General features: G+C 42.7%; 1 protein-coding gene across 5 annotated transcripts in view; it reads left to right on the forward strand.

Moving 5' to 3' along the window:
* WDFY3 (WD repeat and FYVE domain containing 3) overlaps positions 1-24,245 on the forward strand; it is a 237,277-nt gene that overhangs the window by 83,641 nt on the left and 129,391 nt on the right. For all 5 annotated transcript variants that reach the window (XM_083176583.1, XM_083176592.1, XM_083176599.1 and 2 more), the window contains exons 7-11: positions 3,883-4,075; positions 12,395-12,581; positions 20,004-20,170; positions 21,474-21,941; positions 24,082-24,183. In XM_083176583.1, coding sequence (XP_083032709.1) covers positions 3,883-4,075; positions 12,395-12,581; positions 20,004-20,170; positions 21,474-21,941; positions 24,082-24,183 — 1,117 coding nt within the window. The remainder of the gene's footprint in view (positions 1-3,882; positions 4,076-12,394; positions 12,582-20,003; positions 20,171-21,473; positions 21,942-24,081; positions 24,184-24,245) is intronic.

A 24,245-nucleotide genomic window follows, 5' to 3' on the forward strand; every position in this document is an offset into this window, starting at 1 on the left:
CGCTCGCCACACTTCGGGTTGGCGTGGATAGTGGAATTTACAAGGTCGACAGCTGTTATGTCGACTAGTGTCATTGTGAACAGGTTTAGGAGTGTTTTGCACAGTGCACCTCTATGTACCCCTACACCCTACCAAATTCAGACTCATTAGTGTCTGAATCCAGCGTCTCAATTGTAGCGTGTACATTACGCTACGCTGATAGCGTAGCGCTGCAATGAGAACAGCTAGAGTGGCACGCGCACACGCTACGCTGGTAACGTAGCGCTGAGAACAGCTAGGAGAACAGCTAGAGCGGTGGCGCAGTGAAACTACACAAGTACCATTTTGTTTAGGAAGCTGGCTATTTTCCAAGCGGTTTATTTGCTTGTATTATTATTATTATAACATACAGTACATGTGAGATGTGAGAGCACGACTTAGTAATGTACCATCTATAAAATCCAACTTACTGCAGACGCATGTAGCAGATGACCACAAAACAGTTATACATTCAAAATAGACATTCCCTTACAGGGAAATTAATTTAATTTGTTTTTGTTTTTTTTAACTTTCAATGTAGAATCATGTGATATATCCTCTATTGTCTTGGGCATAGTTTTAGACCTTTTAATCTAATTTCCAGAGGCACTGTAGTGCCGGAAACTAAATAATTAACATACAGCGCTGTCCATGTGCTCTGCTCCCCTTGTTGGCTGAGCGTGCTCATTTATCTTATTTGTTTTACATACTCTTCTCTTGTACATAAAGCTCAGAAAATGAAAATAGTGGTGAGTGTAATCTATTCCTTGTCCTTAAATAGGGACATTTTAGGTTTTTAGAGAAAAAAAGCATGGTCGGATCCAAGTAGGATAAATAATAAACCTGGCTAGATTATTTGGACATAACATATAAAAAAAGAAGTGGACGGAGGACTTTGTTCAAGGGGATACGGTCATTCGGTCTACACCAACTAGTTTGACAAGCATTGGGTTGATAGGGGTCTAGGTCGACACAAGCATTAGGTCGACATGGGCTAGGTCGGCAGTCAAACGGTCGAAATGCGTTTTTTTTTCACTGTATTTTGAGTTGACATGTGCCGACAGGCGGTATTTCATGCCCTACCATCCACTAGGGCGTGGTAGGAGAATAAAATAGTGTGCCCGAAGCATTGCGAGCAAAGCAAGCGATGCACTTCAAACTGTGTACACTGTGTCGACATTCGGGTAAAAAAAACAGTGAAAAATACCATGTCGACCTTTTGACTGTCAGCCTTGGCCATGTCGACCTGATGCTTGTGTCGACCTACTGTCCTGTGGACCTTGACCCATGCCAACCTAGTGGTGTCGACCCAATGCTTGTCGACCTAATTGGTGGAGACCTAACAACCCACACCCCGTTAAAGAGTGAGGGGGAGCAACATCAAAGACCACATCAAGTGGACTTTTAGGTTATGGACATCAATTTTTTTCTTTATCTTTCATTTGTTTACTTTTGCAATATGGGAGTTTATTTTTTTGCCTCACTTTTGGCCTTATTCTGGTTCACTCTCAGAGGCAAATTCCTTCTCAAATGGACAAAACCATGTGCACTGCAGGTGGGGCAGATATCACATGTGTAGGGAGAATTAGATTTGGGTGGGTCAGCAAACCATAGCATCAGTCGCCAGGGTTCATTAGGCAAAAAGATTTAAAGGTGGTGCACAACCAACAAGCTAAATGACAGTAGTTATACAGCATATCCAAGTAGGAATACTAGTAATACTAAAGTCTAGGGTATGTGAGGATCAGAATGGATTAAATATATAATGTTCCCTCTGCAACAGTTATCTCCATCTGGCGTCGGCAGGTATTGATCTGTTTAATATCCCCACTGCAATTTCTTGATAGAATATTTGATAAGCCATCTGCCTCAATAATGATTCCCAGTTCTAAATGAGAATTTTCAGTCCCAGTGTTCAGAACGTCATATCCTGTTAATTCTTTGTGTTATTTCATTGTGCTTCAGCATTATGTATTTTCACAAAAAAATGTAACGTTATACTGTATCATTGTCTCTGCATGAGCCAACTACAAGACTAGGACACTAATTCTGAAAGTGGTATTGTTTTGCTGTAGTGTGGGCATAATGCTAGCGTTCTGCTTTGTCAATGTATCATACTCTGAAGAAGTGGTGAATCATGATATCTATACTAATTCTTTTAACAACTGTATGTCAGACTATAACAAGCCACCGCTATGTTTGAGTGTTCCAACCAGTAATAGCATCTAAACTAGATTGGTTTTAGCAGGATGCAGTGACCATCCCAAGGGCCAGGATGCCAGTGTTTAGTATACCAACACAGACATACCGGCTGCCTTCTTAAGTCCGGCGCCCGAATGGGTCAGGATGCTGATGGCAGTATGCCGACAGCTGACATCCCAATTGGAGACTATTCAGGCCATTTTGGATGGTGATGTTAAGTTTAGGCACTAATTGGGGGACCTAGGATTAGACCGCAGGGAGGGGAAGGTTGGAGTTAGACTGCAGGGAGGAGTGTTGACTGAGGGGTTGGGTATCTTATGATCGCAGATCTTTCTAGTGTGTGTGTACCTTTTAGGTTAGGAGGTGGCAGGGGAAGGTATATATACTGACCTAACCCCTGCCGTGATTCCTTCCATGGGGATGCCAGTGGTGGTCTCCTAACTGTCCAGAATCCTGATTGCGGGTCATCCATATGTATCCCATATTAACAGACTACTTACTGAAGATCATTTCAGTTGCAAACCACAGATCCATCTAGTGATTATCCTCCCCCTTTAAAGATGTTATGTGCAGAAAGCTCCGCTTATACAAGTATAGATATTTTATCGATAAAATATAATAAATAAAGGTAGAGAGATTAAATGTGAAATAGAAATAGAAAATAATGGGGACTTCAGTTCTCGGAGCTCACTGTATGCATTATGGGCATATGCATTGTTATTGCAGCTATGATCTGTATGCAGATCTCTGCACTTGTTCTAATTTAGCTTGAATGCACAGTACCACTACTTTCACAGCTAATACGGGGAAGATTTAGCTCAGGTTCCCCCAAATATTTTTATGACTGATTCACTGTAAATGTAAAAGAGGAAAATACAGGTTAGGGGATGGCACTATCTTAACCAGAAAATAGGGATTACTCCAAATTCCTGTAGGAAAAGGATAACATGAATTTAATACTTATCCAGGATGTGTTGGTCTCTTTTTGACATAACTTTCCCCAGGGTTGTTTGCTCATACGAACATGGAAAATAAAGATGAAAAAACACAATGTGTAGTACAGTATTTAATAAACCAGATTATTAGATTGGGATAAAAGATTTATCCACTGGAAAAATTATAATGAGGAATTATCCTCTTTAGACAATTCACTTCGTGTCGGAGGAGGTGGCCTACCTCGCTTAAGCTGCCCATGCACGGTCCGTTTAACGGATCCGTTTGGGACTTATATAGTACACATCGCATCGTATTGCATGCCTTGTGCATGCAGTGTGCAGCACATACTTTATGTACCGTACGATGAGATGCGCGGGAGCGCGCATCTCATAGTACAGAACGGACGGTCCGGGAACGTACCGTCTATGGTCAGCTTATCTCATCTGAGGAAAAAACTTTACAGAAAGGGTAGTGGGCAAGTGGAATAGACTCCCATCAGAGTTGGTAGAGGTTGACAGTAGAACTATTAAAGATGCAGGGGATAGACCGAAGTATATCATGACCGAGAAATAAGGTTCAGTTAGGGTTTGCGGTAACAATATGGTTAGAAAAGGGGCAGACTAGATGGGCCAAATGGTTCTTATCTGCCGTCAAATTCTATGTTTCTATAGAACATTTAAAACTATGTTTCTGCTTTACATACCCTTTTTTTATAATTTATTTCAGATTCTTGTGAAGTTGTGCAACTATGTGTCTCCAGCGGAGGAGCTGGCTCAGAAAGATGACCTCCAACTCCTATTTAGTGCAATAACATCCTGGTGCCCCCCATATAATCTCCCCTGGAGAAAAAGTGCTGGCGAAGTGTTGATGACAATTTCTCGGCATGGGCTTAGCTTAAACGTAGTGAAATACATACATGGTAAGTAACTGGGTTGGTAACCAGCATACAATCATGTCCCTCAGGTGCAGCAGCTTTGGAGTAGCATAATAACATATCTTTCAGTTGTGAAAAAGTTGCGCTATCATTTTGAATCTTTTTCTGAGCAAGAAACAGGTCTTTAAAAATGCAGTACAGGGGGCGTGGCCTGGCGACCTAGCGAGGCAGACGCGCTGAACTCAAGCTCCTGCCCTGATTGCCACAAAAGCACCCTTACCCTTGCCAATTCTGCAAACAGCACACCCTGCCCTCACCTCATCTCTCCACTCCCGTGCCCCGACCGCCTCTGACCTTTCCCGCGGAGCCGGGGAGCTCTTTTTAGAGCTCCTGCAGGTTGCGGCCTGGTCGTGAGGCCGGGACCGGGGCCTCGAGTTCGCCAGAAGGGGTCTCCGGAGGCCGCTGTGGAGCCGCGAGAGGAGCCGTCTACCGCGACGGAGGACTGAACTGGGGTCTCCCCCCAGACGTCACCTGCCCGTGCAGGCTCCTTAGAAGTTCGGGAGCTCCCCCCGCTGCCCGCGGCGCATCAGAGCCCCAGACAGCATCGGGGCTGGTGACGGAGGCACGGTAGCGGGCCGCGAGCTCAGCGCCCGCCACATCTCCTGCGGGAAACCTACAAGCGGGGACACAGCAGGGCAGTGGGTGGCTGCCGACAGACGCCCGGAGGCTCTCTGCGTACTAACAGAGGTGAGAGGACCCGGCCACTATATCACCACCGCCATCTTGGATGGGGCGCTGCCCCGAGTACAGCACCCACAAAACACACTGCGGCGGCCAAATACCTGTCTATCTACCCAGGGCTCTCTGTCTCACCTGGCTTAACCCCCTAAACTTGTGCAGCTCTACCATTCATATTACCTACCTATAGACTCTGCCTAACTGAAACGCTGGGAAGCAGCAGTGGCACCCACTCCCTTTGCTGGGTGGTGTGTGGCCCTTGGTGATCCCTAGACTGCCCCTGTGCGGGCTGAACATCACCACCAGCCTCTCCCAGTGCCTAGTACTGCCCAGTAGGTCAGTGTGATCCCACGCTGGTCGGGACTGACATCCTGCTTGGCAGGTCTGGCAGCAGTCAGCCTCTCACTGCCTGCCCAACACCCTGTGCCACATCACAACTTGTGACGCTCAGACTGGGCCGCGTACCACACCCACCGAAGCCCGTTCTCCCACAGTTACGGCTGGCCCTTTGCTCTGGGTAGAAGTCCTCTCCCCCCAGGAATTTCCAACCGGCACCTTCTCATACTAGCAGAGCTGAGGTGCTCGGCAGGCCCCTCCTGCACTAGCAGGTCGCTTTTCGCCATTAAGCATACCCCTGCTGCCCCAGGCGTCTGCATCACACCTGTCCAAGATACAATGGCATACTCCACTCTGATGTGATACTATGCTCTGACATGTCACCGCCCATGTGACCCACACCCTCATACTTTCTGCATGAACAGGCTCCATTCTATTACTCCAGTGCGTGTAACCCTGACCAACACCGCTTTCAAACCCCAATAAAAAAAAAAAAAAAAAAAGAGAACATAAAAAAAAAAAAAAAAATAATATAAAAAAAAAAAAATAATAATAATAATTAAATATCCAAGGGCTTGGGATGGCTCCTAAGAAAGCTAAAGGGGTCCCTACCCCTCGGGTATCCTTCCCTGCACAAAGGACCACACAGGCCCAGGGGACATCCCCGGGTACCTCCGTGGCAATGTTGGCAGCTGACACCCCTGCGCACAGCTCTAGCCTGTCTTTTTCAACGGCAGGCGTCGACTGCGCTCCAGACACTCCGCTCACAGCTGGACTACTATGTCAGATACTGTCTACCTTCAAATCGGACCTGACTAGAGACCTGACAACTGCGATTCGTGAAGTCAAGACCGACCTGATAGCTGTTGGGAACCGAACAGATCACCTTGAGAGAAAAATGGAGGAACTAGTGGCATCCCATAATGACCTCCTTTCCTCCTATGATCAACAACAGGCTGAAATCGAAGCAGTTCAAAACAAGATGGCGGACCTCGAGGACCGGTCTAGGAGGAACAACATAAAAATCAGAGGGATCCCAGACTCAGTATCCAACCCTGAACTGGAGGGTTATGTCATCGCACTGTTCAGAAAACTGCTGCCCTCCGTGGAAGATAGAGACCTCTTGATCGACCCTATCCACCGGCTCCCAAGACCTCGACAAGTTTCCTCAGCTCTTCCCAGAGACACCCTCCTACGTGTACACTTTTTCACCATCAAGGAGCGCATCTTGAGGGCCGCAAGATCAGCCGGAGAAGCAAATACCCTGGGAGGCCTACAGATCTTTCCAGACCTCTCCGCCATGACACTTGCCAAAAGAAGAGCGTTAGTCCCGATTACAGCAGCCCTACGAGCCAACGACATTCCTTACCGTTGGGGTTTCCCTGTGAAGCTTTTGATTACCCACGAAGACTCTACGCACACCATCTCTTCCCTTGACGCAGGAACCGCACTCCTTTCAGAATGGGACATCACGGTAAAACACCCACCCTCATCTACACGGGGCCCCGCTCCCCGAACGGAGTGGGTGGACACTTGAGAGACTACCCTACTCCACTGCCCCATACGTGGCATGTTGATCCATATGTCCCTTACCTGGACAATTTCTCTCCGCACCCTGGAGTCTGACCCCATGGCTAAGTATTACAGCTGTTAGTTTACTAGATTTACTGTCTGTTTAAACATACCATGCCTTTTGTCTTGCCTTTAAGATAAATATTGTTTTCTGTTAGCCGGCATGATTGATAAATACGTTAATGGTTTATATTATCTTTCGAGTTTTGCACCAGTTTTGCAGATATGTTATCCAATTAGTGACTAATGTGGGGCCTACATGGGCGGTGGCGCTAGGCCACCATCAAAGCCCCCTCCCTCTCCTATACTACTGCACTTGTTCCCCCTCCCTTCTCCCTGCAGTAGTCATGTCGGTCCGATATAATGGACCGTTTTGGTTTGTTTTTTTTCCCTCTCCTTTTCAACTTTCTCTTTACTATCCCTCTAAGTCAAAACCCCCCCCTACTCACTAGACTCTGTCTCGTACCTCAAAATATGCGCACCCTACATACCAGACTAACACTCCACTATTTGTGGATCACTTCACCCATCATCTTGTCCATATGGCCCTATGGCGACTAAGATTCTTTCCTTAAATGTTAAGGGACTGAACTCCCCCAACAAACGTAAACTTGCCCTCACCTTTTTCCATAAACAGAGAGGAGACGTGATCGCCCTACAGGAGACTCACTTTACCTCGGCAAAACCCCCCATCCTTAGAGACAATAGATATCCTCTAGGATTTTACGCCAATGGTCAGTCTAAGCGTAATGGTGTAGCCATTCTTTTCAGCAGTAAAGTGACGTTTACCCAGCACTCCCTCACTGCGGATAAGAACGGGCGCTATTTGATTTTGACGGGACTGCTAGATGACAAACTGGTTACTCTAGTCTCAGTGTATGCCCCCAACTCCAACCAGATTCCCTTTTTGCGTAAATTATTCCTTCTAATTCGTAAAGTTGCCAAGGGGTCACTACTGATAATGGGAGATTTCAACCTAGTATTAAACCCATATCTTGATAAATCCTCCAAACCTTCCACAACTCGGCTCCCTACCCCCTCAGGCCCTTCCTTGGCATTCCGTAATATGCTGACAGAATTCGACCTATATGACATCTGGAGAACCCATAACCCATCGGGCCGAGAATACACCTTCTTTTCAAACGTTCACAATTCATACTCTAGAATTGACATGCTCTTATGTGACAAATGGACTCTTCAACATTCCAAGGACATAGACATCCTCCCCATCACCTGGTCTGACCATGCCCCGATCCTGTGGAAATGGGCGCTAAATAACTCCCACATGCCTCCTAGACCCTGGCGTTTAGCTCCCCATCTGCTAACCGACCCATTGCCCAATAAAATTATTTCAGACAGCATCTCTTCGTACTTTACCAATAACACTCCCCAAGATACTTCTATATTTACGCATTGGTGTGCCTTTAAGGCGGTTACCAGGGGCGCTGCTATTCAGGCTGGGGCTGCCCTTAAGAGACAAAACATTCAAAGACAAACAGATTTAGAAAACAAAATCAAAGACTTAGACTGTAGGAATCAATCCTCCCCTTCCGCTGCCCTAAGGAAAGAGCTTTCGGAAACTCGTAGTCAATTGCAGAAAATGCTCCTGGCCCGGACCCAAATAGCCTTGAACAGACTTCGTACAAAATTCTACATATCAGGAAATAAATCTGGGAAAATGCTAGCACGCAAACTGAGAATGCAACATGCTAAAAATAGAATTAAGCTCATACATTCCCCCTCAAATGAGAAACTTCTGAACCCAAAGGATATTTCTAACCAGTTTGCTAACTACTATTCACAACTATATAACCTATTTCTAGACCGAGACACCCCCCAACCCTCCAACGCCACTATCTCCTCCTTTCTAGATGGAGTAAATTTGCCTTCCCTGACCAATGATCAATTAGAAGTCCTTAATGCCCCTTGGTCTCAATCTGAAGTGGACGCTGCTGTTAAATCACTTCCTAGAGGTAAAGCCCCGGGTCCCGACGGATTCATCAATAATTTTTACACCACCTATCGTGAAACCCTCACACCCTACTTAACTAATCTTTTCAACACCATCACCTCTTTAGGATCTCTTCCCAAGGAAATGCTAGAAGCACAAATAATAACCATACCCAAACCGGGAAAGGACCCGGCCCACTGTCAGAATTACCGTCCTATAGCCCTGTTGAACGGCGACACTAAACTATTTGCAAAACTCATAGCTCTCAGAATTAAAAACTATCTGCCCATGCTAGTGCACCCGGACCAGACGGGGTTTGTCCCAGGGAGACAATCATCGGACAACACACGTCGAGTGTTTAACTTAATTGACTCTCTTATGGATGATCAGGGCCTTTTGCTGCTGTCCTTAGACGCGGAGAAGGCCTTTGACCGCTTAAATTGGGAATATATGCAGGCCGTCCTCTCTAAATTTGGATTTCGAAATCAGATTATGTCATCTATTTTGGCATTGTATAGTACCCCCACGGCCCGGGTGTTCAGTAATGGTTTTCTTTCAGATCAGTTTCCCATAGCCAACGGAACGAGACAGGGATGCCCCCTCTCTCCATTGATATTTGTACTATCTATCGAGCCTCTCGCCTCCAAAATACGAGCCGACCCTGATTTCCCCGGACTTCAATCTGGTTCTTCTTTACATAAGCTAAGTCTATTTGCAGACGATATCTTACTTTTTATCTCTGACCCCTTGCGTACTTTACCCCACCTACACAACATTCTCGACAGTTTCAGTAAAGCCTCATACTACAGATTAAACACCACCAAAACAGATGCCCTACCAATTAATTTAGCGAACTCATACTCAACTTTATCTTCTAAATTTCCATATAATTGGCAGAAAGTGTCTATACGTTATCTAGGGATAAACATCCCATCAGATACTAGGAAAGTCTTTGAAGTTAACTTACCTCCCCTTCTTAGTTCACTAGTAACCCTCTCTAAATCCTGGCTTGCGTTTGACATATCTTGGATGGGACGCATGGCTGCCTTTAAAATGTCTCTCCTACCCAAACTTATGTATCTCTTCCGCACGATCCCCTACATTTTCCCCAAAAAAGAGCTTGCCACATGCAACTCAACTATGCTCAAATACATTTGGTCCTCTGGACCCCCCAAACTAGCCCGCTCTAGAATGACTCTCCCCAGAGCCAAAGGTGGAATGACCCTCCCAGACCTGACACTATACCACGATGCCTGTAAACTAGCCCAGATAAAATCTTTCTTCGAAACGCAATCAGAATCACGGTGGGTGGACCCTGAGCTATCGCATGCCTCGACTCCAATAGATGATCTGCTTAGATTACCTAAACAACTCCGCCCGGATCTCCCCTCGCTTCTCCCAACTACTAGGGCCTCCATCACAACCTGGGACTCCTTGAATACTAGACTCCCACACCCCATATCTCAACTCCCACAAATTTCATTAAGAACAATTTCCAAACTAATACCCAATTTACATCTGGCTAGATGGATCACATTAGGTATATCTAAATTAGGAGATATTTTGGAAGGCCAGTATGTTCTCCCTTTCTCTGCTCTCCAGCAGAGATTTTCTCTCCCCAAATCCGAACTATTACATTACTTTCAAATCTGCCATTGGTGGAATACTGCTCCTAATCTCATTAACACACCTGGTAACTTTGACTCACGTATCTACTCCCGCCTTAACCTACCAAACACTAAAGGAGATGTTACATTTTGGTACAAACTATTGCAAGACATCCCAAATCCTACTAAATCAAATGCACAGTCTAAGTGGGAAGCTGACCTGGGCATAGCCTTGTCAGATGCTCAATGGACCAAAATCTTTCTCTCCTCTTACACCATGTCAAAGTGTATAAACTATACCGAGATGCACATTAAACTGATACACAGATTATATTTAACCCCTGCTAGACTACACTCCTTCTGGCCCTCATGCTCCAAATTTTGCTGGAGACAATGTGGTAACATAGGTCATATATACCACATATTCTGGTCCTGTCCCCTCCTCACTGTGTTTTGGAAGGATGTATTTGACTTAGCAAATCAGGTCCTAGATACAGCAATAATACCCACCCCCTTAATAGCCCTATTCAATATCTTCCCTGACATGGTCGCGCCTAATAAACGCTATGTTCTAGGCCACATATTTATTGCGGCCCGCGCAGCCCTGGCCCAGTGCTGGAAACAACCCACCCCTCCCCCACTTTCAAAAGTGATTCAGAAAGTCAATTTTAACTACACCATGGAAACGCAATATTCTTCCGACTCCAGTTCTACGCCTTCTTTCACAGCTCGTTGGTTGCCATGGCATGTATATATCACCGTTGGAGCGGGTACATCACACGCTCCCAAGTCTCCCCAGAGTGACCCCCTTCAGTTTAGCCTTAACGAGACGCAGGACCTCCCTACAAATTCTCCATGAACCCTTATTCCCCACTCTAGGATCAACCTGTGTTTACTGCAATAGTGTTATTGGCTTAGCTACTTCGTTAAACTTGTCCGGACCAGATAGATTTAATCTACGTCACTACTTTGGTTGAAATTTTACCGGCTGTACCTGTTTAGGTTTACTAAATTTTCACTATGTTCTGTATGACGATTATTGACTATGTATGTACAGAGTCTGTGTATCCCCCCATCCCAAATCCCTCATGTATCCCCCCCTTACTTTCCCCCTTTCCCTGTATTCTGTAACCCTCCCCCAAAAAATTTAAATATTTCTCAATAAAATATTGATGTTAAAAAAAAAAAATGCAGTACAGGTAATGTAATGACAGGACCGTACTCTACAAACATTATCGTATCAAAGATATGGACTCTTAGGGGGGTATTCAATGTCAGGGTCACAGCAGTCGAGCTTGCTCGAACGCCGTGACCCAGTCCCGTTCTCGGTCAGCTCGACTGAGAACATGCAGGCGGGATTCAATGTACCGTCTGCTGGGGAGCGAAAAGGGGGCGTGGCCGTGAGTTGCGGCCGGGAAGAGGCGAGCTGCAGCCGGCAGCTCATCACTTCCCGGCTGTTCTCGACAGAACGAGCCCGACAGCTAGTGCTGTCGGGCTCGTTCTGCCAAGATACCCTGCTCAATGCTGTCTAGGAAGACAGCATTGAATAGGGCCCGGCGGGCATCTCCCCGATGGGAGGTGCTCGCCGGAGATTGAATATCCCCCTCAGTGCGGTATTCAATTGTTTTTCACCAGCATTTTTGCTTGATATCCCCGGGGGATTGTGAGCTTAATGTATGCAAATATATGTCTAAACCTGACCATAATGAGTGCGATATGCACAAATAAATAGATCAATTGAAAATCACCCTACAAACTCAGGTCACTTTAGACAGGAGATTGGGCGAGATATAACAATTGAAAACCACCCTTTGCTTTCTGTGAATTATAGTAGATAAAATGTGAGATCAAATAAACGCACAATGTGTCATCCAACTTGTTTTCCTCCTATATTGCGAAGTGTTAATATGTACAGGAAAAATAAAATGAAGCATTGCGGCTATTTTTCCATCTTCTCACAGATTAGCCAATTTCACCAATTGTTGCTTGTTTTTCCATAGTGGAGTGAATGATTCATTCCCCAAAGGAAATCAGCTAACCCAAAGCATGAAGCTATGTAAAAAAGCAAAAAAAAAACAACACAATAATACACATAGATTTTACTAAGTGACATTTTTAAATTGTTGCCACTCTTTTACCATGTCACCTATTCTCTTCTAGAAAAAGAATGCCTGGCCACATGTGTCCAAAACATGCAGCAGTCAAATGATCTGTCCCCGCTGGAGATTGTGGAGATGTTTGCAGGGCTTTCTTGTTTTTTGAAAGACTCAAGTGATGTTTCTCAGACACTGCTGGATGACTTCAGAACGTGCCAAGGTTACGTCTTCCTATCCGACCTCCTGCTGAGGTAGAACCACATAAAATATGACAATCTTTTTGTATTATTGCATACAGTTGGCAATCTGTGTAGTTTTCTCTCATCTATTCATTTTATTTTTTTGTTTTCTTTGATGTATTAAATTGTTGTCTATTGATGAGATTTATAGCGATCATTGCTCCAATGCTTAACCTGTCCATTTTCTGCATGATGGAACTGGCTTCCCCATTGTTGTCAGAATGGGTGTGGTACAGGGGTCCGACAGTCAGGATTCCGAGAGTCATTAGCCCGATGTCGGAATCCCGACTGGCCGGACTCAGACAGCATGGTGAGCGCAAATAAGACCCTTGCGGGCTCGCCACCTATTCTATTCTCCCTCTATGGGGGTCATGGACCCACACAAGGGAAAATAGCGGGTGGCCATCGGGAACCCGGCTGTCGGTGTTTTGACAACCGGGATCCCGACGTTGGGTAAATGCCTGTTGGGATCCTGACTGTCGGGACCCCGTCCGGCACCGTCAGAATTCGGTATTTGATTTTGCAGTTGTAAATACTGTATCTCTCCCCTTGTCTACCCCTGCAACCTCATTCTTTTAACATCAAGTGATGATCTGGAGTTCATACACATGGGGGATATTATTTAAATAAATGTCATGAAATATGAGGAAAAAAAAGCAAAAAAAATCCTTTTCACAGGTTTAGCGTTTTTGGAGAAAAGTGCCATAATTATATCCTAAAAACAAACCCTCTGAATCCACCTCCTTCTTAAAGACCTAATTGAAATATGCTACTAGCAAATAACAAGCGATAGACCAAATGGATAATTAACTAGGGATTTTTAAATGTGAGATTATAGGTGCTCAGCCTTATGATCGGCTGCTGTCCATCTGTAAAATATTTCTGTCCATGTTGTACTAACATCTGCAGTCACATCATGACTCACATGTCAGGTAGAAAAAGTCATGCTCATTTAAAATAGCTCATAATTTAGTCTAGCGTTATGTAAATGCTTTGCAGTCTTAAAATATTTTCTTTATTAGGTACAAATGTACTTTATTTGCGGTTTTATGATTCCATAATGGAAATATTTAGATGTTATTCCTGGGGTATGTGGGCTTATGGTTGGACATGGTCTACATGCATAAGGTTTTTCATACTATCCAAGTGGGCATGGAGTAAGAATATAAAGCATGGCGAGCGCTTATACGATGTCCATGTCGTCATAGACACCAAAACCCCTGAAAACTCACGTTGATCTTATTCATGCTAACACCTTCTGTAAATGTCAACCTAGTATGTTGACCATTCTTAGGTGTTGACCTTGTCCATACGCTAACCATTCCGGAGCTTTGCTAGTTATGCTTACAGCCTTTACTTTGTGCTAGAGATCTGTCATTTCTGTTTTTGTCACTCAACTCCTTCTCCTAATACCTCTTTGGGGCCAATTCAGACGTGTTTGTATTGGTCCACTTTCGGCCCCATTTTTGATGGTGGGGGGTCTGCATATGTGCGATTATGGGCATGTGCAGACCCGCTCTGCGAACACCTTTGGCGAGTTTCACGCTCACCGAGGTCTTAATACTGGAAGGGGATGGCTGGGAGCGGCTGCAGGGGAATGCCCAGTGTTTTATGGGGGTCCCCATGAAACCGCTAGGCCTTCCCCTGTGAACGCAGGCAGGTTGATGCATGCACGGCACGGGGACGTCACATGACGCCAGCACCTACCCTGTATTCAGCGATCAGCGGTGGAAATAAAAGTTCATTTAGACTTGAGTTTTATTTGTAAAGGGGAGAAAAATCATTCCATGGTCGGTGACCATGGAATGATTTCTCTCTCCTTCGGCCGCGTGTGAGATATGTTCTCATTCACCTCTCCTCATGCTAGGGCGTTTGGCGGGACGGAGTTGACCTGTTTTCTAGGCTGCGACTGTACGCAGCCTAACAAACAGGTCTGAATTTGACTCTTTGTTTTTAATAATTTTTTTATAGTACAATAATAGGATTGGGAAGTTCACTAGCAGTAGCGTCAAAGCCAGACATCATTGGAGATTTAAATGTAAAAAAATTATATAGAACAGACTTAAAGGTAAATAGATTTGCTTTGGTATTAAAATACCGGCAGCCGAGAGCCAGACAGTCACAATGCCAACAAATTGCAGTTAGCATATTAACCCTACTCCTAATCTGAGCGGCTTCTGACAATCAGTATTCTGACCGCATCTCAATTGGCATAACACTCTACTTTAAACTATACAAGGGTTGCCAACCTTTTGGCTGCCCTCTCCGGGAGAGGGCAGCCAGTTCAGTGAGGCAGGGGTGGGAAGGGGCCACTGACGGGACTGGAAATGGGCGTGATGGGGCGGGGTCACCATATGACATCATGTTAGGAGGTGTGGTCCCTCTCCTGAGGCTGCTCCCACTCTCCTTGATGCGCCTCCTTGGAGGTTAGTTTGCCTTTAATTATCTGGTGCTCATACATGATTTGGAGAACTATATTGTGTTGTTGTTTTTTTATTAACGTTTGCTTAATCTGCATGGAAAATTACTAGCTAGAAATATCTGAATCATACATAACCTATTTTATTCAGCAATTATTGGTAGCCAACGTCAAATTGCTGATGTAAATAACTCCCCACCATTACCTTAGCTGTAGATCCAAACGTTCACCAGCTTTGCTTCACTGATAAATGTCAGTGCACACGAAGAAGCTGTTCCTTTCATTTGTTCCCAATGTTCTCTTTATCTGAACACTGTGGTAGCCAGATTGCAAGAGCAATTATACCCTGACAAAAGCTGCTTATCACACAGGTTTTAAACTCTGAAACACAAGTCTGGTTAAAAATGGACAGATCTATATGAAGTTCAAAGTGCCAGAAACCAAACAGAACCTCTGCTGTGCTATTATCAGTATTACATTCTAGCTACAGATAGGCATTTCTCAGTTTTAAAGGCAGCTTTTTACGTGCCCAGAATACAAGTTGCCCTCATTTAAGCCAGACGGAAACCTCTATTGGTCTCATAGATCAAATGTGTGTTCTCCTTATGGGAATATGTTATTGAGCAAATGCCTAACCACCTGTGTAGTCCAGCAATGTTTTACATTTTACCACTGAATGTCATGTGTATTTTGTAGCCAAGCAGTTACATTTTTTTTTAGCAATTTTGTGTATTACCTTGTAAATGTCATGCTGTTTTGAGAGATTTAACCTTCGTAGTACAACCTGTATAAAGACACAGTTCTATACAGTTATTATACATTATTGGAGAAAAATCTGATGTAAAACTGTGTCCACATCTTCTCAGTCTCATAAATGCCATTGATAAAGACCAAGTTCCTCTCATTCTAATCTCATGTGCTCATTTAGAGCCAGGGCACTAAATGCAAGCAGCTGGCTCCGTTGCCAGGGAAGCTCTGCTGAATTGGTGCATACAAGCTTGTCATTACACCGGTGACCTCGCAACCCTGCAATCCTCATTAGGTCATGTTTTCTTGACCTGAATAAGTCATACATTTTTGCATTTTACATTGTATTTTTCAATATGCATCAACTTAAAACAGTGATAAGAATATCTATTAAGAGTAAAGGTGCCCATACACAGTACAATTTAACAGATGCGATGCTCTCTCCCGCGCACATCACATCGCACAGCACAAAAAGTATGTGCTACACACACTTATTGTACTAAATTGTCATTGCACCGCGTTCAAAATGTATGCAATACGATCTAGTCCAAAACGCATACAATAATTGCACCGCTTATGGGGTCCCATTACAGCTAAAGCCCCATACACACTAGCCCAGGTGTCCTCAAACAATTTTGCTCTGAGACCCCATCAGACAATAAAAATAATGACAGGACCCCAGCAAGTTGTTGCAGAAGGTCATCACAGCACATACATGGCAGCATTGGGGAGGCACAAAATGATGTGAGTGGTCTGAAATAACGGTCAACTCAGCAGATCTTTCAGACTCTTTGAATCACTGACTGAGATTAGAAAAGTCATCAACCTGATGGTCCGCAACATGGTGTTGTGACCCCATGCTGAGCAGGTCGGGGTCCACTTTGGGGTCGGGGCCCACAGTTTGAGAACCACTGCACTAGACAATATACAGGTAGAACCATCCTCATTTAGTGCCCCAGCTAGATGAGGACGGCTACATCTGTATCATTACTGATATAAATGATACCGATATAGTGTTCATGTCATTAGGTGTGTGCGCTCCCGTGGGTCGTTAATGATCTCTACAGTTGTCTGTATATGCAAGCCAATGTTGCCTACTAAATCAACGACTGTATGTTCATGCCAGGTTAACGATATTGGAACAGATGTATTAAGCCTTAACAAGAGATAAATGCAAGGGTGATAAAGAGAGATAAACGTCCAGCCAATCACCTGCTAACTGCGATGTTACAGGCTGTGTTTGAAAAAAGTCAGTAAGGTGCTGATTGGCTGGACGTTTATCTCTCCTTATCACTCTTGCATTTATCTCTTGTTGAGGCTTAATACATCTGCCCCATTGTTCTGTGTGTATGTGCTATATTGTTTGGCCGGGATCTCTACCAATATCATTAACTATATCACTCCTGGAGAGTATTGTCTAGTGGTGTATGGGGCTTAAGAATCGCCTTATTGGGCAGTTAGTCTGTACTGAAAAATATTGACATTTTTAGGGACAGACATTTCTAAAAGCACCTAGCCTAGTATGCCTGAAAACTAGGGATTGTTAGTAACTATAAGCTTGATGTTGCAGATATGGTCTAAATGTTCGGTTATGATCACAAAAAGGGAATCACTACTAGTGTATGAGGGTGGTTCATTAAGTAAGGTAACAAGACATCTCACATGTGAAGTGTTCTCTATTTTATTCTTATTTCCTGCCAGAGCAGATAGACCACCGCTTCCCGTCCCGGCCATTAGGCTGCATCTCATATCAGTCATACGGTCACAGTATCAGGTGTAAGATGGCAGAGCCTGGCGGAAACATAGTCAAACATTAAAGTTCACATTAATATAAAAGCGAAGTGCAAATTAGCAGCTGAAATTCATTGCCAACCTGTTAAGGTGTACGGTGATGGCATAATGTCAGGAAATAGGTTTGGGTTTGGTCGACATGCTTGGCTGGCTGGATCGCTGCTCATCTTCAATGTTGGGATTGCTGTTATCAAAGGCAGTGCACCAAACCCAAACCTATTTCTGTAACATTATTATTACTGTATACAGTACATTGACAAGTAGGTGCTGAAGATCAGCTGCTGATGTGCCCTTTGGAAACAGAAATCTGATCACACTGTGCACCTCAATGTTTGTCCATATTTCCGCCATTTTACAACTGATGTTGAGGCTGCGTGACTGACATGAGTCGCAGCCTAATGGCTGTAAGAGGAAGTGCTGGTGTACCCACTATTGCAGGAAATTAGATTGATTATTCTCATAATTACTACAAGTTATAATGATATTAAAAGGCACAAATTAGCTAAGTGACTGTATTAATTGTTTATAGATCTATCTGAATAATTACAGTACATATGTTATTAGATTTTAAGCTGTAAACCAGTGTATTCAGAGATATGCTGTTAACAAGCTACATCTTTTCAGTTGAAGAGGCTGGCTGATCTGATCAGAATAGGCATTCTACAGCAAACTCCCACCCAGGTGCAAGACTCTAGTAACCAGGCTACTACTTGTCCTAGGGTAGCGCTGTCATTGGGCAAACAGGAAATTACTTTGAAATAAGGTCTTGTGCAAATCTATTCATTATCCTTGCTGATATATGAACATTTAATCTGTGCTGAAAGTTAGTGCAGGGCAACTGATTTTAGTTGTGCAGAATAAGGACAAAAGTTATTTTATGCCTTTGTTATTTTCCACCAGTTGCATAAATCTCTTTTTTTTCTCTTTGGATGAGTAAATAAATACTGTAGTAGTTTAGGTCACCTAGGTGGAATAGTGGAAAAAATATTTCTGCTTTGGAAAAAAGACCAAATGAAGGATGAATATGACCATGCACATGCAATCCCACCCTTGGTAATTTTCCACCAGTAGTAACTTATATCTAGCTAACTGTAGTTTTTATAGAATTACATATTGATATGTGATGTGACATTCTGTACTGTAAGTGGCTTCGCATTTGCGCTTTACCTGGGTCTTTCGAAACTTTCAAAAACTAAACATGCCTGGCTTTGTAGAGAAGACAAAAGGTGGCCAGTACATTTAACAGTCAATATTGTCTCCTTTAGTTGGAGCGGTAGGTTATGGGTACTGTTTAATAACCAAGCAATCTTCCCAATTCTGGCACACTATGAAAGAAAAAAAATATATTCCTACAGGTGCAATACTTGGTAAAATGTCCAAAAATTAATTAAAAAGCCCCTCAATTAAAATTTGCATGAGTATGCTTCACATGTGTCCGTGTCCTCTTATTGAGTAGACGGCATAATGATCAAGTCAAAAAATGAGTACTACTGTCCTCTCCTAGTACATCTGGTCAGGGAGTGCCAGGGTAATACTTTAACAATATACATGTATGTGTGTATATATGTGTATATATATATATATATATATATATATATATATATATATGCACCAGGACTACTTGCTTTTGTGACCCTACTAGTGCTTTCACTGTCCTAAGTGAAAGACGTGCCCATGTCCTTTGTATAGATACATTCTAGTGCCCCTGTTTCGTATAAAGGAACTAACAATGTCCCCAGCAGTAAGTAAATAATGATTTCCAGGTAGTACGTGTTGAAATATTTTGAATGTACTGTAGTTTATCTGTTTTGTCATGCCACCTGTTTTTTGCTGCAGAGTATTTCCACTCCTTAATTAATAATAATAGTAATAATAATAATGATGAACAGGCTGCAGCCATTGTGGTCTCATGAATGATCTATATTCCCATTGTCCGTATAGAAGAAGCATAGTCCAGCTAGTGACAATATATAAATGAGTGAAATTGAGGGTCACAAGTAGGACAGCTAATTATTTTAAACTAGCTGTAGTCCCCACATGGTATGCAAGCCAATCTCGTACATTTCTTTTACAAGGCAAAAGCACGCCTTGCAAATTTATTAAAAATAAGTCTAAGATCACACACACACACACACACACACACACACACACACACACACACACACACACACACACACACACACACACACACACACACACACACACACACACTATGTCTGACTTCTTATATACAGTATTTTATACATTGTGACCCTTATTTCACATAAATGCAAAGCTTTTTTTAGAAGATAAATCTAAATATCTTTAGTGCAGACATTTAAGCATGTTTTGTGTGACTTAAAAGTACGACTGTCAAACTGTACGTGTTTTCCCAAGGCTCCATATGTCTTTCACGGCTGAGAATTAATATTATAGTCTATCTTTTAGGTGTAATTAGATGTATACAGCAGGAAAATGTAATCTTGTTTCTCCTGTAGGCTAGATCAAGCTAAAGAGAACGAATCCAAAGATGCACTGAAGGACTTGGTTAACCTAATTACTTCTTTAACAACATATGGTGTAAATGAACTAAAACCAGCTGGTCTAACTACAGGGGCACCTTTCTTGTTGCCAGGCTTTGCCGTCCCGCAGCCTGCTGGAAAAGGTAAGTAACTCCCCATTTGTGCTGAATTTACATTATTTCTACATTACAACAGCCTTGCATTGTGTATGGCTGTGAAATGACTACAATAGTAGTGTGTGTGCGGCACAATACTAAATGTTTCTGAAAAAAAGTGAAAGCTGTTGTGAATAATTTCTATAGAACTCACCCTGACACATCTCTTCCTCTGGTCTGTCTATAACTTGACAATGACTTGATACTAATACATCCTTATATCTTTTTCCAGTATACTCGGTGATAAATTGTAATGAAATAGTATAGTTGAAGTATACTGAGGAATGTCAAGGCAGATCTATGCTTTTTTGTTTTCTTTGTCTGAAGCGAATATATTTGTTGTTTGGCTCGGGTTTATGTAAAAGCAACTTTCTCAGTTACAGAAATAGGTGTAAAGGCTGTGTCGTACCGCTTATGGGAAAGCTTTTACATGTTTTTATATAATTTTATGTATAATCTCAAAAGCTTTTTGTGTTCTCAGCTGAAATAGTTACAGTGTTTATACTTTAAGTATGTCCTTAAAGCTTTTTCTCTACTGAGATACGGGTTGCTAGGTAGTTGCTACTCTGTTTAAGTGTGTCGTGCTTGACCAACACATTTTGAAATTTGCTGTGCAGTAATGGACTGGGTGATAGGGCACGCAGCTGAAATGACTGCGTTCATAGCTTTTTGGACTGTACCAGATGCCTTTAGGATATGTGTCTTAAAGATGTTACAAGAGCTTCAGCAGTGTGTAAAAGGATGGAGGTAACAGGGCTGCAGTAGGCTGTCAGGTGAATAATTGTCCTTGATGTTTCACTTAGTGCTATAATGGTTTGAAATATCCAGTGCAGTCTCATTTATTACATAAAGAGTGGTTTTTTAATTTTTATTCTTGACATGGGTTTTAAATTTGTGCTCACTTTAAGACATTTTTATTTTTTATTTATTAAAGTACATAAAAAGTTAAAATAATAAAGTACCAGCCAATTAGCTTCTGCCTTACATTTTATACAGGCTGTTTTTGAAAAAAAATGACAGGAGCTGATTGGTTGGTTCTTTACTAAAATTGGTTATGGCTATTAGTTAATCAGCCACATTGTATTAAAGCTTGTTCACTGTAACATTTAAATATCATCTTTCAGTCCAATCAAAGGAAGCATGGTATACATTTTATTTGACATTAGGATGGTCATCCGCTAATCTATGATGATGATCTTTTGAGGTGGTTACATAGGAATTAGGTTGGCCTGTGATTTTACGTTTTATTATTATTATTAGTATTGTTACTCATTTTATTATTTATTTGTAGGTTTGAGTGTGAGAAACATCCAAGCCTTTGCGGTCCTACAGAATGCATTTCTAAAAGCAAAGACCTGCTACCTTGCACAGATTATCCTGGATGCCATCACCAATATTTACATGTCGGACAATGCCAATTACTTTATTCTGGAGTCTCAGCACACACTATCCCAGTTTGCAGAAAAGATTACCAAGTTGCCTGATGTGCAAGTGAAATACTTTGAGATGCTTGAGTTTGTGGTTTTCAGCTTGAACTATATACCATGCAAAGAACTAATCAGTGTCAGCATCCTTTTAAAGTCAAACGCCTCGTTTTCCTGTAGCATCATTGCCACTAAGACTCTACTAAAATTCATACGCCACCATCACATTTTTAAAGATGTTTTTAAAGAAGTGGGACTCTTAGAGGTTATGGTCAACCTTTTGCACAAGTATGCTGCTGTACTGAAAGACCCTGCCCAAGCATATATTGAACAAGGTAGGCGTTTCATGCTTTGCTTCCCTATTTTTTTTTTCCCAGTGAGACTAAAGTTAAGCATTTGTTATTCCTAGAAATACATTTAACCCTTTGAGTGCCTACATCTCTGTGAGAGATGTGCAAAATATCCACTAAAAATGCCAGCATCACTCACATTTGTTATACAAATTCAAATAAAAAAATTGTGTTAATTTTTATATTTCCTATATAAGGTAAACATTACGGGTCATCATGATGAATAAAAATGTTTGCCAATTTTTACACCTATTTTGACGAATTCACTTGGCACTTAAAGGGTTAATCCACCCTTTATGTTAAATGTTATTCTTTGCAAATGTGGGAAAGCCTTTTTAATACAATAATTTCATGTCATGTTCTGTTATGTCGCTGTGATGTGAGCAGGGCCTGCATTCACATTAGGCAGCTGCTTAGAGTGCTGGGAATTAATGGGGCACCCCGATTTAGGCTGCCTGGTATAAAAATGAGGGATGCCTCTGACATTCTTATCATGCTCCCTGCTGGTGACGGACGCATAATTTCTAACCTTCAGCTGCCTGTGCACTGTCCCTTATTTATACATGGGCTGCAGCAACTGGCTCCTTTGGCAATCAGTGTCATCAGCCCGGTGTATCATGCACACCTGCCCCCTTTTCACCCCTTCCACCTCTCACAGCCAATTTTGCAAGATCCACCTCTGTACAAGAAGAACAATAAGTAGCTGAATAATCAGCAGGAGCCTTGCATGCAAGGGAACTTAGGGTTAGATGTATGAAATGTTGGCTGTTACCGTTATTTACATGGACCCAATTCACATGTGGATCGCGGTGAAGCGGGTACTAATAACGGTCACATGTATGATGAATGTTTTTTGAAGTGAGTGGTAAAACTTCTGCATGGTTGTCAACATTCTCCCACTATCGAGAGTGGATGGCTGAAGAGTAGCTGGGTTGGGGAGTGGTTAATGGGTGCTACTTTTGAGCTCTGGGTTGAATGACGTAATGGGTGCTGGATGAGGGAGGTCAACCGGTATTAAAAGAGTTAACAAATGTGTCAATGGGCGCTGTGTGGGTGAAATGATTAATGGATTTTTAGTGGGTGAACTAATGAGCCATGGGATTTACCTCTGGGTTTTAGCTCCTGGGTCAACTTGTCCAGACCCATTCAGAATTTAACAACAATCCAGGGATTGAATGGTTGCCTTGACCTCAAAGAGCTTTCCATCTGATAACCATCAGTGCTTTCTTTGTATGAATACGTACATAAATGTACAAGGCTTTCAGTCATCGGATGGGCATTGGAAATCTGATGTCTGGCAACCATCGAAATTCCTCAATTTGATGGAAAAAGTATTTATCATCGGAACAGGAACATCGTTTGCCTTGTGCATGCAACCCACATGCTCCCATCTTAAGCCCTTTCTGCCCTGAGTGTCTGACAAAGGGCCTGCGGGTCTGCTGATTCTGGCAGCAAGCTGACCATCCGAGTCCAGGCCTGGTGCATTAGTACTGTACGTAACCCTCATGCTTCAGACCCTGCTTAATACATTAGGTAACAAAATATTATCAGTAACAGCTGCAGTTCCTATATGTCCATGGTCTCAAGTAGACACCTGGCATCCAATATCCGCAGGCAGCTTGTGTGCACAGGCGCTAGGCCAATTCTAGCTCTGGGCACTTGGTGCAGAGAGGCACTATGCCAATTCTCGTATTGGTTAATATGTTTTGAAAGTAATTTACCATAATTAAAAATAACTAATGGTATTTCTTCATTTATAAATGCAGCATTGATTACAAAATTAATATTTGCACAAATAGCTAATTATTAAACTTGTTATTGTATATCTGCAGATATATCGACCATCTGCTGTGCTGCACTACTGACATGATAGGTCTACCGTGAATGATGTTCTTCACAGACATATCATTTGTACAGACCCAGTGGCCTGTTGGCGATATGTCGGTCACTGTGTACCTAGGAATACAACAAAAAAAGATTTCTTGTGTTAAACATTTTAGGCTGGTGTTCTACAATATATTTTTTTAGACCATTTTTATTATTCATATTCCATATGCTACTTAGTTCACGATTTTACTAGACCACATTTATTAACTTTCAGAAGTTTATTTTTATTTTCTTACAGGTTGCACAACAGTAATGCAGTCAACCGAGGACCAAAGGCAGTTGGCATTGGTGGTGATGGAAACACTAACAGTTTTGCTACAGGGATCAAATACCAATGCCGGTAATTGTTCAACAATACTTTTACATTGCATCAGTCGCATATTTTATTGAACTTTGTAATAT

This window comes from Crinia signifera, chromosome 1 (assembly GCF_055691185.1).
Source record: "Crinia signifera chromosome 1, ASM5569118v1, whole genome shotgun sequence".
Taxonomy (NCBI): domain Eukaryota; kingdom Metazoa; phylum Chordata; class Amphibia; order Anura; family Myobatrachidae; genus Crinia; species Crinia signifera.